At 43.3% G+C, this 16,378-nt stretch overlaps 2 protein-coding genes across 6 annotated transcripts in view; one reads left to right on the top strand and one right to left on the bottom strand.

Moving 5' to 3' along the window:
* Positions 1 to 16,378, top strand: part of drd1b (dopamine receptor D1b) — an 85,394-nt gene that overhangs the window by 57,343 nt on the left and 11,673 nt on the right. The window contains exons 8-10 of one of the 5 annotated variants that reach the window (XM_088398755.1): positions 3,002 to 3,122; positions 12,264 to 12,388; positions 13,425 to 15,543. The gene's annotated coding sequence lies outside the window, so the exon portion shown is untranslated. Of the gene's footprint in view, positions 1 to 3,001; positions 3,123 to 12,263; positions 12,389 to 13,424; positions 16,012 to 16,378 lie in introns of those variants that run through there. The other 4 variants (XM_088398758.1, XM_088398757.1, XM_088398756.1 and 1 more) reach the window with 4 other exon arrangements.
* nsg2 (neuronal vesicle trafficking associated 2) lies at positions 1,168 to 15,549 on the bottom strand. The gene is made up of 5 exons (XM_088398773.1): positions 15,337 to 15,549; positions 14,671 to 14,820; positions 8,195 to 8,299; positions 2,995 to 3,105; positions 1,168 to 2,439 (listed from the first exon to the last, which is right to left on the bottom strand). Exons 2-5 carry the CDS (start codon positions 14,797 to 14,799, stop codon positions 2,230 to 2,232), a joined length of 555 nt encoding a protein of 184 aa, XP_088254899.1. The 5' UTR covers positions 14,800 to 14,820; positions 15,337 to 15,549; the 3' UTR covers positions 1,168 to 2,229.

The following is a 16,378-nucleotide window of genomic DNA, read 5'->3' as shown; positions in this document are numbered from 1 at the left end:
CGACAGTAAAAGAGGATAATGCATGTGTGCACTTGAGCGCATGTCATCTTCAGCGGGAGGGGGATTGCCGTACGTACACAATAGAGGTCACTTTTTCATCTAGTAGGAAGTACGGTACAGTAATCACCTCTCTCACTCACGGGAGGAATATAAATGCAGATGTGTGTGTGTGTGTGTGTTTGACTACAAATCAACACCCTCAAATTGATGGATAATGCAAACAGTGAATTTAACGAGGAATCGTAATTAGGATTTTACCACTGCATTAGCTTAGGATAGCGATCATAAGCTACAGTGCACTCATCTCTAATGCCTCTACTTAAGTTCAGGTGTTAACTCCAACTTCATTATCCCTCTAAAGAAAAGTTTATTCAACTGAGTTATGCGGTTATCCGGATAAGTTTGGTTATGATTGGGTGATGGCTGAGAGAGATCCTGTCAACTGTTCTCGAGAGCGAGTGAGAGTAATTGCATCTCCATAATTCCGCGCATTCCTTCCATACAATGACCGCAACTGCTGATTTTGATCATTAATCACCGATCAAGTGTGCCGCTCGACCCAAGGTCAAGCTTTTTTTTTTTCCCCCCTTTTCCTTCAAATATGACCGACATCTGACCATGCATGGATTATCCTCATGGCCCACTTTCTCAATCCAAACTAATACAAATCTTGTGAGCCTGCGTCTGTTTGCCAGCGTTAATGATTCAAAGAAAATCATCTGGACTGTCCTAGAAAAAAAAATCGCTTTAATATCCTAACCATCGATTCATATTCTATGCAGATGATTATGTTGCACGCTTCGCTCGGTGTGAGCAGACTGTGCAACCCTTAACCCAGACAGCTTGTTTTAAATAATTGAATAATATCTTGAATTTTAGATGAGCGAAACTGGCTCGGTGTTTTCTCTTACTTACACGGCACACTGAAAGTAGGCCAAAGACGCACTGCAGTGAAGCATGCAGGTAATCCTACCAACATGCTTTACCAAAAGTCAAAACCCAAAAAATTACTAAGACTGAAATTTGCAAAAAGCAAAACTTTCCAGTTAATGAAATAAAATACAAAATAAGAGTAATTAAAAACAAAAAAGGAAAAGTTGCGGCCAAAAATCTTGGGACACCAGGTCAAGCCTGTTGGTGATGCGACAGACAAATGACACAGACGCGTTTCTCACGGGTCACTGCATCGTTTTATTGGGATCGTTTTGAACCAAGGGAGGAGGAGGGCGGCGGGGATGCACCCGGGTTCATTACGGGTATGGCTACAGTACGCTACCGACTAACAACATCACAACAGCTTATAGAAAGCACTCCACCACAGAGCAGATGCTGCAAAATGAAAAGCTGCAGTCATAGGAAATCTGAAAATAAACACATAGCCAATGAACACGTTTCGGCAATAAACACTACCTGCGTTGTTTTTTTTCATGAACTGCTTGCTCACTGTGTGTGTACTGTAGTTCCACAAAAAAATGATTTTCTTTTTCCCATATTAGTTTACCTTCATTTTCACATCCAGTAAAAACAACACAGAGAACTTTGTTATTCATACTCTGTTGCTAACCAAAACAGCAGCAAATGAATTAACGCGTGTAGTTGTAAAATCGTGTTATAAATGTCTCCCTCAAATACACGCCTCTATTTTCCAACCTGCAAATGGCTATCGACTGGCAGCAACAGCAATATGTAAAAAAAAATTACAATAATACTACTACAAACATTGGCAATGATTGTATTACAAAACAAAAAAATCAACAACAACAAAATTTCTTTGTAGACTTGAGGGCCCATAAAGTGACTGGTTGAGATACGGGGATGTGTAGATGCACAAATTAATCATGTTGAGAAGGTTAAAAACTCCCCAGAGGCGTCTTTAGATTTTATAGGAAGTCAAACAACAACACTAGAGAACATACTCTGTCCAAATTCTTTAGGGGGGGGTGGGGGGTCATGCCTGAAGTTACTGTACAAATAATATACAGTACAAGAGGAGATAGTAGACAGCGGCTTGGGTGACTAAGCCACATACAAAATATCCTAACGCTACTGTAAAAAAGAAATCGAATGACGGTCAATAAATAATAAGTGACCAGGATGGCGTGCGTGTGTGTATGAGAAAAATGCTCCTTGGTAAGAGCAAATGGAAAAATCCAAATGTCTGCATGCACTCTACAAGCCCTACTGGCACGTGATACACTCGGATGACATGGCGTGCGTGTGTCTTGGCGTTCAGTGGGCATCGCCGCCACCGCCGCCGTGCGGAGGCTTGGCGTCGTGTGGCTGCCCCGCGGCTCCACCGGGCAGCCAAGGGGAGACAGAGTGCGAGGTGGTCTGCTTGGCCATGCTGTAGTGGCTGATCACCGTGTAGAAGCGCCCCCTGGAGTTGGCGTCCTGCGCGGCGTAGTAGGCCTCCAGCGAGGCCGGGATGCAGCGTTTGTGCTGAAAGCAAAACAAAATGGCGCTAGTAATCAAGGCGATGCCATTTTTCTGTATAATCGATAACACAGTGTTGTGTATCTTCTGAGTGGGTGCACGCTTTCTTTTTTTTGCTCAATATCCAAGTGCAGATAATGATAGCTGAGCAATGAGTCCCCGCAGAGACTCCGAAATAGATTTTGGATTCCACCTTTACGAATCTTTGACGGTCAAGGTGACACAAAGACGGTGCGCAACATAAGTTGAGGAACAAAAAAATGGGGAGCAGAGGAGAATGATAATGCTCAGCAATTTTCTTTAGCGATGATAATCTTTCGCTTCGATCTACAAGTTATTTAACAAAAGCTTGCGAATGATGAATCATGTTTTGATGCAACAAAATGGACTTGTCTGCAAATAGGAGAGGTCGTTTTGGAAAACAGATAAAAGCACAACAAAGTTTGGCCAAGCTATTTTGTCGTAAATGTTCTGGTTGGGGATTTTGGAATATATCACTGTGGTATGGGAACAAAATAGAATTGAACTTTTATATGTATCGAGACTTGTTATTTTTTGTACCTTATAGAGGAATCCGTCTGGGCAGGCGTGGTCATAAGTGAAGGCTTTGTAAACCACCAGGAACACGATGCAAGCCAGGAAGGCCAAGGCCAGGATGATCAGGATGGTGACCTGCAAGCACCAATCAGGTCAGTCAGTGTATTTTATTATTTTTTTTAACCTCCCATAATGTGAAGACAAGTAGCGTGTGAATAAATGCATAAGTAATTTGCACTCGGGGCTTGTGCATGGTCTCGCAGGAGAAAATGAAAGTGTGCATGTGTCATTAAGTGTCCTAAGGAGAAATCAACACGCGTGTAATGTCTCGTCTTCTCATTGCCATGCAAATAGAAAAGAGTGCAGGAACTCAAACCCACTGACTCCAAAGTCTGTTTTGTAATCTAATTAACTGACGACTCCAGTGACCAAGGTAAACAGCCACTTTTGAATGTAGCGCTTATATTTACATTTTCCTACTGGACGTATAATATAATCATACAGTACACACCAAAATGGATATCAATGCAAATGAATGCATCTCTGGGTATTTATTTCTTTTGTATTATTATTCGTTTGTCTGGCAGGCTGCACATGCTGTTGTCGAGAAGATTAACATAAAATAGGGGATTTGCTTTCAGTTTGACACTTTGATTGGACGCCTGTGAAATAGCATTTCATTTGAATTATGCAAATGAGGCGTGGAAGGATATCTGTGTTTAAAAACCGTAGCGTCTGCCGACTTGTGACAGCTTTGCTTGTGTCGTGCGGGCGTGCCTGCCTTAGAAATCAATAAACAAGAATCGCCCTTCCATTGAATTGTAATTTTCTGCCTCCCACGCTCCAATTTTTGGACGTTCCGATTGGCCGCTCCGCTCCGTCGGCTCCCCACCTCAAACATGTCATAACAATTAGGGACGGCGGTGATGCTCGGAGTCCATCAGCGTTATTCCGCCTGACGCGCGCACGCCAACCCAGCCGCAGTTGGAACGCATCAGCACATTTTGGGAGACTTTAGGTGCGCCTGGCACAAAGCCAATTGACTTGACAGGGGAAAATAGTCTCATCATCATCGTGATGAGTTGTTATCCCCTTTCACAGCATCTTCCGCCGCCGTCGTCTTTTGTGTCATTAGCGCTTCTCAACATGCCACCGTGCAGCATTATCGCTCCCGAGGCGGCCCTCTTCCTGTCGCTCCCGATAACAGACGAGCAGGAAGAGGTTTGGGACCGGGAACCCTAACGAGAGTCGACAGAGGCAATAAGGAGCGCCGGGTGCGTGACGCTTGATGTGCCTGCCGGGTTGGGTGGCGACGGGGAGAGATGTGCAGCTGCCTCAAAAAAAGGATATGGGGGACATTGAAGGGAATTCTTCACGCTTATGTGATCGAGAGGAGAAATTGCAAACCACCAGTGACAAATATTTTGGCAGGCATAGAGTAAATCCTCAAATATGGCTCTTAAAACTTTGGACGAGCTCTAGTTGGATTATGCAGGTGTTCCTAATAATGGGACTCTCCATCCCTCCTCTGCCTGTCAGGCTGAATCCCACCACCCACATCCTCTCTGCTGGGAACTGACAGGCAACGTAGGGAGGGAGGGGGTGCTAACTCACACACCCCCGCACAAACCGCATAAGATTTAGTGGGAGGGAAAAAAAAATCAGGGAGAAAGAATAAATTTGTAATATTCGTGTGCTCAGTCACAATTTTAGCAGAATACTGGAGAATCGTAAATTATAATAAATCTTGACAAATGACATGATCGCATAAATGAGGTCTTCTGCGGACACGGTTGATATGATGACGGTAGCGCAGCTAAGATAAGGTGGGAGTGCATATCAAGCAAGCTGCTTTGGGTGACCTTTTGTGTGTGTGTGTGTGAGGTGATTACGCCGCAGACGCCGTCATTACACATAAAGGTCGCTCAAAGTGCACCCGAGTATGATGCCGTTAGGAGCCGAAGCGGGAAAATTACTAACAATCACTTTATTAATTACTGTAACAAAGTATTTGGCTTTTTTTTTACTTTCCATCACTAGTTGGTAGTCATGCTGCATTGGTATTCAACATGTGTCCTTTGTGCGTGTGTGTGTGTTTGGAAGCCATCTTGCTTGTTTGGAGCCATTCAAGATGCAATGTGACATTAAAGGCTGAAAAGCGGCCCCTTGAGTGGAATCGTAAAGCAGCCGCTTGGCAGCATGTGCTTACTTTAAAGCCAGACAGATGCTAATCGTGCTAACGTAGCTCAATTACAAGATTACGCTTTGCTGCAGACCAAATAAAATAGGAACAGAACTCAAATAGGGGGAAAAAAAATGAAGCAAACGTAGTCAATGGTTCTATCGCACAGATCCATTTGATTGGCATTGAATCAGCTGGGCTGTGTTAACACCCACAACGGAACAACCCGCCCTTTTTTAGATCTATGATGCTTGCTAATAACTCTACTAGACTAACTGAAAAGATTATCTTTTATTAATACTTTTGACATTGGTACTCTTACTTTTGGCTCCTCGACCGACCTCTGGCATGTGCCAATGTATTGAAGGCTGCACGGAGATAATTATACTTGCTGGCTTGCGATGAAACTTTTTGTTTTTGGCAAGTGAGCCAAGCTTTTTATGATGTTGTACAAAGGAAGGTCAGTGTGGAACGGAGGACTTCTTTAACTTTTTAGCTGAAGCGTGTGGAACGGGAAGGACGTTTGGGATCGCAACGTGTCGGTATTGAACGTCAGCCGCCGCTTCCTTTGAGGTTGATGCGAATGGCGCACAACAGAAGCCATCTGGACTTAATGAATCATCTCACATTTCGCTCAGCACACAGCCACAGGCCCTTGTGATTTATCTGTCTGTCCGACCCTGAGGAGCTGTCCGTCCATCTCGCCCGTCTGGCAGCTGACAATCGGGATGTCTTGACTGTGACAAATGGCTTCGGTCAGCCTTTGCGGAGGCGGCTTGACCTAACCCACGCCGCGCTAATATCCTCTTCTCAGAGTACTCTCGCTTCCTCACAAATTCCAAAAGGCTTGGAAGTTTGCGTTGGTGAGCTTTGTGCCAAGCCTGGGGTATCTCGCCGTCACATCTGGCCGCTTCACTTTATCAGCAGCCAGTTTTTTCCAACAATATGATGCGCGTGTGTGATTACGTGCCAGTAGAAGCTGGCCACAGAATGCTGGCTCGGCATAACACGGCGGCGAGGACAAGAAAGGATGAAAAGAAACTGGGGATGAGGCGGATAAAAAAATGGTGACGGAAACAAGCTGGTGAGAACACTCCTGTAGAGTCTTTAAACCGCCGCCCTTAATAGTGGCCGTCAGCTCTCGTTAAGATGACTTCGGCTGAACTTTGAAATATGAACGTGTAGCCCCGAAGGTGTCCCCTCCGTTTCTCACCTCGCCTTTCGCGTGAATCTGGAGATGCCTGGTAAGAGGTGTCACTTCTCGCGCCGACTCCCAACTTCAACACCGACTTGTCATTTTAACACCTTTTTACTGGTCAACTAAAATGACGCGCTATGCCGTCGGGCGCAAGAAAGAGATTCAGCATAAATGTGCTTTTATTGCATTATGCACACGTGACATGATTTAAATGTCTCCAGCAAAATATCTGTAATGATAGTTGCTCTTGGCTGAGGATAAAGAATATATGCCGGAAGACTATTTGTTAGGCCAACTGAATGAATGTAGTCGGTGATTTTTCTAACAAGCAAAACAAAGTTGCACTTGGAACACAATGTCGCTCATCTTGTCCAGCGGGGCTAATCGGAAAGACACGGGAGGGACGGACGGACGGGGGTGAGTTAAAACCAGGCGATGGGGGACTTGAGAGGTAATGACACTTGAACCCTATTGGCTGGCGACAAAAGTCTTTCTGGAACGTGTTTCTATGCGAATGACGGAATAGGATTCCTCCTATTGGTCTTATTCGGGACGTTGTCACGGCTGCGTGGGCTGCGATCTTCCTGCAGTGCGCGCTGGCTTGTTGAATATGGGGAGATCAAGAGTGAAGAAGGAGACAAACGCAGGCGGGAAAAGAAGAGAGGAGAGGGAAAAAAGGACGGAAGGTGGGAAGAAGAGGGAGATGGGCGAGCCAGGGCGGATTAGAGAGCTGTGAGCTTCTACAGCCATCAACACAAACTGCAAAGCTTTGAAGAAAGAAGAGATGTGCAAGCATCCCGCGTGCGCGCAAAATCAGCTCGTCAGTGTAAGCCAAGGCGGCGGTCGGCTTGAGCCCGCAAAAAGCAAGCGACATCACACGGAATCGGAGCCACTGACTTGCATTTGTGCCTAACAAAAGCGGAAGGCAACGCGCGCCCGCCTAAGCCGACTGCATCGTTTCTGGAAAAGTCTGATAAACACCGCGGCGGGTTACGTTTAAACACGGGTGGCGCTTTTCCAACGTTAATACTCACGCCGCAATCTACACTCAGGTTATGGATGAGGTGAAAAACAAATAACCTTGACATGGGGAGAAAGGCACTTTTCCAATTTTATCCAATTTCAGCTGATTTGAAACTAGGGTTTCCAAGTGGGGTTTTAAATTGGGGTTAAGGTTTTAAAATAGGGTTAAGGTTTCAAAGTAGGGGTTTAAATTAAGGTTTTAAAATAGGGTTAAGGTTTCAAAGTCAGTTCCAAAGTAGGGTTTTAAATTCGGGTCAGAGTTTCAAACTAGGGTTTCTAATTTGGGTCAGGGTTTTAATTATTTTTTCCGTCAATATCGTGGCTTATTCACGTTCCCTAATTTAGGTAAGTGCGGGATCCGAGACCAAAATGATAGCATTGTATCTTCTGAATGGAATAAACCAAAGTACGGACTTTTCATTGGAGTTTAACATCCACTCCCCGGGTCGCTACGTACGCACCTCGGGTCGTCTCCTCCTACCGACTCTCATGGCGGGTTGCCATGGCGACAGCTTTTCTTTGCTGCCATGACAACGTGACCTCTCTTTGGTCTCCCCTAACAACGACGCGAAGAGAATGAAGCAGACTGCCGGGCGGGCCGTGCGGTCACGTTGAGGCGCTTCATTGTGCGATTGGCACCCTCCGCGCCACTCACACGTGTGTGATGATGCGGCCGTGTTATCAAATATACATTAGATGACAAACACTGTGAACTCGTGACTCGCTTTTTTTTGTATCTAATGAGGCAGATCAATCCGTGTAATTAGAGAAATGTCAGCATCATCATTACTATGATTAATAATCATTTCCGCTCCTCCTACCTTGAGTCTCTCAGACACGCCGTCAGTGATGGTGAACTCCTCCACTTTGGGAACCTTCAGACGCTTTTTCTCCGTCTGGTACTCGGTGCGAGTTTTCACCACAACCTGCAGTGATAGTCACACTTTATTTATAAGTAGATGTGAGAAATCGGTGACACGCAGGTGTGAAAAATGGGAAGTCGCATTTTGAGGGGAAAACACAAATGATTGAATGCGAGAGAAAGTCTGTTAGGGTTTTTGAATATTGAAATATTAGCGTTAACTGATGCAAATCATGTGTGGTGTGGGTTTTGATGCACAGCCCAAACAGATGAAGCACTGAAACCAGAATGACTCTCATCGGGAGCTCAAGGACAAATTCACAGAAATGGCGCTCGGACGTATATACATGATCACACTCACGCAAGTCATTTTGAAAATGGAAAGTGAGGAGAGATGAAAGATGGATAATAGAAGGCAAAGGGTGATATGGAGGTTATGGTTACATACTGAATCTGAACCCTGGCATCAAACATAGTCCACTTACAGAAAATGTGGAAAATATCATTTCAATGCCTGTAAGGGATATGGAGTGAAATTGAAATTGTCTGCTTCCAATCAAAATGGCCGACATCCTACACATTTCGGCCACGGGTCCTTAAGACTTTATCCTGTGTTCTATTATGATGAACACGTCCACCAAAATGGTATCTGAGACATCTTTTTTTCCTGAGCGAGTCTTGGGAAATAATGTCAGGAACATGCTTCAATATTTACCAGGTTACAGGCGCTTCCTAAAATTGGTGACTTATTATTCTACCGCTGAAGTCTTTCAAGAGGGCCTTCGCACTCATTCTATGCTTGTCTCTCAGTATTTCCACAAGTAGGAATCATCCTAGAGGAGAGCAGTTACTCACTCTCCAGGCTAATAAGGTCATGTGGCCGGAATTCAAGAGCGCTGACCCGAGAGGAAAGCACGATGTTCTTTCTATTCTGAGGCGTGTGGGAAAAAAAGGACGTGCCAACAAAATAATATTGTGTTAAAACAGGAAATTGAGGAAAGTGTAATTTTGTGATGTGGACAATAATGGAGCTGCAAAGTTTGCTGATTTTTTTTTTTTTTTGCTGAATTGAAAACTATTGTTTCTTTTATTGCTGCTCTTCTTCTCTGACATCGATTGGCTGTCACCAACACCGCAATAACAAACCCCCCAAAAAACCACTTTGTTTTTTGTCAATATTACACAAAACCATAGGGCTTAAAATATTGAATTGTCTTGTTATTCAATTGTTTCTCACTGTTATCATTTAAAGCCTGTGTATATATTTTTAGGGCGTTAGAGAGGTGAGTTTTACAAAACGTACTGGCAACTATCAATTTCAGCATTTGAGGAAATTTGACATTTTTTTGATATTTACTGTCACAAGAAGCCTGTATTGAAAAATGAGATACTCCTGCAATTTGTATTTGCTTCCATTATAAAAGTGTCATTCCTATGATTGCTCCTTTACGTCAGGCTCCAATTTGGGAGCTGCTGTGCACTTTGTTCTCCGAGAGAAGGCCGCTGGCCAAAGGGGTAGCAACATTGATTAATGAGCACTTCATTAGAGGAGATGGAAAGCAAAAAGGTGGTTGAATAACGAGGCAACAAAAAAGTGTCGCAAACCTTACGGCCCCTTAGCGAGCACCAAAGCAAAATGGTGACATTATTTAAGGTTCAGACCAGTGGCACGCTTGGACAAGGAGGGGGGCTCGGGGGCTCAATCGGATGTGTTGTATACACCTTCCGCCACGTTGACCCTCTAAAAAAAAAAAGCTTACAGAAGACAAACCTTGACCTCGTTTTTCAGAGTCCATTTTGAGGCAGACGTTTCCAAAGAATCGATAGAGGCAGAAAGCCAATTACCGTAATTGCCGGACTATAAGCCGCGACTTTTTTCCAAAATTTTGGACCCTGCGGCTTATAGTCAGGTGCGGCTTATATAAGATTTTTTTCGTGATTTTTGTGATGACTTGATCACTTTTACTCTTAACACTATTATATACAGTAAAAGCTACAAAACAAACTGACAAATAACTCGTTTTCAAATCAGACGAGTAAAAACTGGTCAAATATTTCTAAAAGAAGCTATTATTAAAAGTGAAGACAATTTGCAATTCTAGTAATGACACACGAATTTGATGCACAATTTGTCTTTGCGGGCCACATAGAATGATGTGGTGGGCCGTATCTGGCCCCCGGGCCTTGAGTTTGACACCTGTGCTCTAAACCCTTTCTCTTACTCTGCCATATCACTCAGAGATTACACAAAGCAGTGGCGCTGTTTGGACAATCTGCATTGTAATTGTACTAAGTTCATCTTGTTTTTCCTTTTTTTAATCACTTCACTGGTTTCTTTTAAATCAAACAAGTTGTTTGATAATAACTTGTTTGATATAAAAGAAACCAGTGAAGTAATCTGCATTGTATTAAAACCCAATCAATCAGCATTTAAATTCAATTCTTCTGACATTTTGCTCACCAAAAACAGGTTGTAATGAATGTGAACTTTTAATGCATTTTATTCAGAAGGTTACTTTGAACCTTAAACGGCGGCGCGGCGTACTTATGGATTTTTACGGCCTCCGGCCTCCAGGAGGCGCTCTAGCAAGAAGCAAGAGCGAGACAGGCGAAGAAGAGATAATGCGTCGAAGAAGACGTGCTAGTTTTTGTTTACATTTCGCGCATCACGCGATCAAGACGGACATTACTGAAAGGAAGCCTTTATACACAAACCGTCATCATGGGGGACAAAATAAATGCATATGATGCAGCTTTTAAGCCAAAGGCAGTCGATGTTGATGACATTATCTTGTGTCTACTCTGGAGCGTACTTATGGATTTTTACGGCCTCCGCTCTCCAGGGAGCGCTCTAGCAGGAAGCAAGAGCGAGACAGACGAAGAAGAGATAATGCGCCGAAGAAGACGTGATCGTCTCGCGCATCACGCACACACCCACATTAACACAAAGACAGGAAGCTTTTATACATAAACCGTCATTATGGGGGATAAAATAAATGAATATGATGCCGCTTTTAAGCTATACGTGTCGCTCGCTAGTTTAATATAATGTAGCACTTCGTGCATGAATAAGATTAGCATGAACAGACCCTCTTCACACTCGAAGAAATGCATAAAAGCGACGACGAAAGAGAGACTGAGAAAGTGTGAGGCGAAGGATATCTACCGCCATTCCAATCGGACACTAAGGAGGAAGACTTGGTTTCAGTGCACAGGAGGAAGATGAAGACGGCTCTTTTTGTACTTTTACTGGTATGTTTTTTTTAACCAGCCCTGTTCGTGCTGTGCTACCGTGTTGCTGCTGTGTAACCGCCGCCATTACCGCCGCGTCTCAGTGACTTTGCTGTGTTAATTCCGTGTTGTTGTGGTATTACTGCCGCGTCACAGGCAGTGTTTGGAAAGAAATGTTAAGGTATGTTATTAAAGCTTTAAAAAAAACTTTCTGTGTCCAGTCTTTCTTTGCTAATAACTCGCGTGCACACTTCCGCGTTGCTGCGGTACTACTGCTGCGTCACAGGCCATGTTTAGAAAGACATGTTCAAGTATGTTATCAAAACGTTAAAAAGGCTTTCTATGTACTGTCTTTCTTTGTAAAAAACTTATGTAAGAAAAAAAAAAGAAATATCCCTGAATTTTAGCTAGTGCGGCTTATAATCCGGTGCGGTTTATAGTCCGGCAATTACGGTAGTGGCTTTGAGATGACAGCAACATATTAAGTTAAAGTCCCAAAAGTGATTTTGGGGAGGCCCCATTTCAACCCCTTACACTGAGTGCCAAGCAGGGAAGAAATGGGTACCATTTTTATAGTCTCCGGTATGACCCGGCCGGGGTTTGAACCCCCGACCTCCCAATCTCAGGGCGGACACTCTCCTCTCTGGCCACTGAGCTGGTAGTTTTGACATGTCTCATTTGACACCAGTTGCTTCCAGACGGAATCTTTTATGTGGGTTGATCCTTTTGAAAAGACAATCTTCCTTTAAAGAATGCACTTCACAAAAGATAACCCTGCTTTTTCTCTCTTTCTCCAGTATTTTTGATGTCACATTCCCTGCGGAAATGCTGTCAGATCCTCCCACCCCCCCACTACTCATCACGAGGTATGGAGTTTCATGTTCTCTCCACAAAATGATGATGAGGGAAAGCTTAAAAAAAGGTAAGGCAGCTTGTAGAATATGTAAAAAAAAAAAATAATTGTAGCGCTGTCAGATGCTTTGCTGCGACATTAGATGAAACAAGGAAATAATCAAAGGTGTGTCAAAATGTTTACCAGGAAACAACACTGAGTGTAATCGCTGAAATAGAGAACAAGGCCTTGAAACAAAGGCGTCTGTCTGAACTGAACTGCAACTCTTTTAATGTTGCTGACATTTTCAGTGCACCAGCAATTGATTTAGTTGCAGAGTTGAAATGGTGTGTGCCGGCAAAATGAAAAGGGCCGAAATCAAACATACTGAAAGATAGCAAAAATGTTAAGTACATCTGCAGGTCGGTCGGAGCGTAGCAACTTTACAATCGAATCACATCGTGTTCTGAGCCGGCCTGTCTCCAAGGATGAGCCGGGCCGGCCCACTTAAGTCAGACGTTTTTTTTTTAATTCAACAGACGTCGGCAGAGTAAATCCATTTTTACAGACGTGGAATGAAAAACACCCAAATTGAGGGAAAGTGCAGATAGGAGGACTGAAGAAAAGATTTTTTGCAACTAAGATCATCTTCCTGTGTAAACATAAACATTAAATTCATCTATAGACTGTAAAACAATAAAAAATATTAGATTTAATCCTATTTCAAATTCATGGCGAAATCTACCTGCTCTCTCCATCCGCCAACCCTTTTTATAAACCGAACTGCCGATTCAATCCCGATTCCATCGTCCTCGCTCGGACTGAATCCAATCTAATACTCGTCTGCCCTAGCTCATGTAGGCCAAAGCCATATTACACCAATGTGTGTGTGCTCACTAACCCCGCAGTGGAGTGTGACCACAAAGTCACCAGGCGGGATGGAAAGAGCTTTTCACTCGTCTAGCGCCGGCCGATGTAGGCTACTGGTCAGCTCAAGCGACCCGCTACATTAGTTTGAAAGGCACACAACTAAGATCAGATCAAAACACTGCGGTAAAATAAACTGTTGCCCATTAAAACAGTGTTCAAGATGTCAAAATTGAACTCAATTAAAGTGATTGTTTAGTTGCCCAGTGGAAACGCAACGATGGAGTCAAAGTGGTACTTGGCAAGAAATCAACATTTGAATCGTGGCCTCTGACATGAAGATGAAATCATTTGCATCACTTCAATCGAAAATTTTGCTTTGACTCAAATAAAGGGATCTACTCCAATAAACGCCAGACCTACACATGAACTGGCTTTCCACCGGGACGTTCTCAATAGGAACAAAGATGGGGTAGATTTTGCCGCGTGTGATTAGCGCCGGCGCTTCATCCAGGCCATTTTAAGCAGCTTACGCAGACCCAACAAAAAACATGTTTTCAGTCGGGGAGGAGCAGACGACAACATCTGCAGTGGCTGACAGGCGAGAAAGACATCTCTCTTATCTCATTGCTTTTTCTTCAAACAGGACCAACAATAATTGAGTGCTACATCCCTGGGGTTCAGCCTTACTTGTCCTGGCAATGATACACACATCATAGATAGTGTCGTGTGTGTGTGTTTGCTTGCATGTGTGTGTGCAATACTGCAATCTCAATGCCAGCCTGTATGGAGAGTGACAGCTCTTTAAATGTCATGTCACATCGTACAAACTGGTGCTTCCTGACAGATATTGCTTGTCAGACACACACAGGATGGACAAACCGTGAAGGATTCAAACCACCATCCTATTTACCAGACGGAAACAACAGCGCAGTAGTTTATGACACTACCGTCGCTATTATTTTAATCGGAAAGTCGATTAGCTACTGATTGCACCAAATAAACAACCAACGAATGCCTCGCTCGGATAAATGCTTTCATTATCCTATCAGGAACGCACAAAGAGAGAATTTAAAACCGTTGTTCTTAAGGAGGAGAAAACATCTGCAGTCAATTAGTTGAGACCTTTCTCAAATAAATGCCCTTATCTGGTACATGTGAGTATATTCACACATTAAACTGCTAAACTGTGCTGCTGGCCAAAACAGCAGCCCCTACCACGCATGTAAGTAGTTTCTCAGATGAGTTACAATGTGGAGATTCAAAAGCAATCGAGTGAACGATTAGCGTTCCAGTCGGCTCTTGACTGAACATGCGGTGTGAATGATCACCATGGTGATGGGATTAACAAGCGGCGGGGTGTGGACTACTTTAGGATGCGGGGATGACTAATGACTTCATTTGCCTCCTAATGAGAAATGGAGAAACAAACCAAGCACAAAAGGCTGGATGGACATTGTGCTGGGGTGAAGTGAAAGCCTCCATGGGGGAAGGTGGGCACTCACCTTGTCAGGGGCTTGGCTCTGCAGGCTGCCCACATCCAGAGGAGTGATGAGGGGCACGTTTTGAAAGCCATCCTCCACGCTTGCCGCTTTGGCCCCTTTGTCCTGAAGATTACTCCCCAGTTTTACCATCTTGCAGATCTTCTTGTTCCCCTGGACGTGGAAGAAAATAAAAAAAATAGTATATATATATATATATATATATATCGATCGCCCATTTGAGAGAGATAGGGCGAGATAGTCAGATTTTTAGGTTAATGAAAGCTTTTCTCAAAATATTCAACTAAAACATAATGAGACAATTTAAGATGGTTACTGTTGTTGACCAGTTTTGTGATGCAATGACTTGTGAAATTTAATAAAACAATCAAAAGATGCATTACACAGATGCAAGCACATTCTTCAGGCTGTGACCGATGATAACAAGTGCCCGTCAAAACTTCAAATATAAAAAAAGAATGCATGAATTATTAAAACATTTATATAGATGATGAAAATTAGAATGCAGAAAAGCTTAACAGTCAACATTAATGTTGTGTTACATGAAAATAAAAATGATTTTTTTTTAATTTTACAGCTGTATGTATTTTTAAAATAGAAGTCAGCAAGACGATTGAGAGGCAAGCCTGTAGATGAGATGTAAACATGCGGATGGATGGAGGTACTTACAGGGTGCTGCGGATGGGGATGAGGAGCAGGTGATGCTGCTGCTGCTGCTGCTGATGCTGCTGCGGCGGCGGCGGCGGGAGAGATGCGACGCTGCTGCACCGCACGCACCAACTGGATGTCTGGAGGCGCTCTTCTTCCAACCAGCAGACGGCCCAACCCCCTAATCCCAAATCCTCATCTGTTCTGCTGTGCAGCAACACCCAGACGGTAATTCCTTTTTTGGTGGAGGTGTGGGGACCCCCTTTGGGAGCTGAATGAATGGTGCGTTCAAAGGCTTCAAGTAAAGTCTAAAGACCTATCAGTGCCCATGTGGTTCCTGAAAGCATTAAAAATGCCTTACTATACATGTTTTTTTTTTCAATAAGAAACTACTTTGTTAAGAAAACAAAAGCTTCACTATACAAGATAATTTTTTTCATTTAAAAAAGAGCCTTACTATGTAGATATAGTGAGCAATCTACAGTTGTTTTTTTTTGTCTGTGCTAAATTGACTGTAATGTTAGTAGTGATACAGCAGCCCTTTCCCAAGATGACTGCTTACGGTGCCCATGAGCGACATCTAGTGTTTGTATACAGTCATAACAGCATGATTTACAATTGAGTTATTTATTATTATTATTATTATACATAAATAGTAAATAAAGCATCCATGAGGTATTAAATAAATGAATCAAACCAAATTAGATTTATTTCTTCATGCAACTGCTTGAAGGGTTTGAGATGCTCTTGTACTCATACTTGAATCATACAAGGTAGTATGAATAACTGTGAAACACTTGTGCCAAGGTGGCCAAATGGAATAAGATTTGGTCCTGAGGTCAGGAGAGGTGAGTTCGAGACCTGCTTTGTGCTAGTATTTTATCATGGAAAAATTTGCATGCTGTTTGCTTGTGAGCTGCTTCATAAAAGCTTACATGACCTTCCATACAATGTGAGGCTTCTACAGTCAAGTGGTTAGTCCACTGGACTTTAATCCCGGTGAGACGAGTTCGAATCCCAGTAGTTTCAACAACATTTTATCATGGAAAAATTTGCATGCTGT

The sequence above is a fragment of the Syngnathus floridae genome, chromosome 15 (genome assembly GCF_059516105.1).
Source record: "Syngnathus floridae isolate MCC-2025c chromosome 15, RoL_Sflo_1.0, whole genome shotgun sequence".
Taxonomy (NCBI): domain Eukaryota; kingdom Metazoa; phylum Chordata; class Actinopteri; order Syngnathiformes; family Syngnathidae; genus Syngnathus; species Syngnathus floridae.
Note: the sequence above shows the minus strand (reverse complement) of the source record. Positions and strands in the feature narration are given on the sequence as shown.

Excerpts from the sequence above, each read along its gene's own strand:
- nsg2 (XM_088398773.1), bottom strand. The coding sequence starts at position 14,799 with ATGGTAAAACTGGGGAGTAATCTTCAGGACAAAGGGGCCAAAGCGGCA. Across the intron at positions 3,106-8,194 it reads GCGTGTCTGAGAGACTCAAG|GTCACCATCCTGATCATCCT; the intron begins GTAGGAGGAGCG and ends TGGTGCTTGCAG. Across the intron at positions 2,440-2,994 it reads CAGACGGATTCCTCTATAAG|CACAAACGCTGCATCCCGGC; the intron begins GTACAAAAAATA and ends TTTTGCTTTCAG.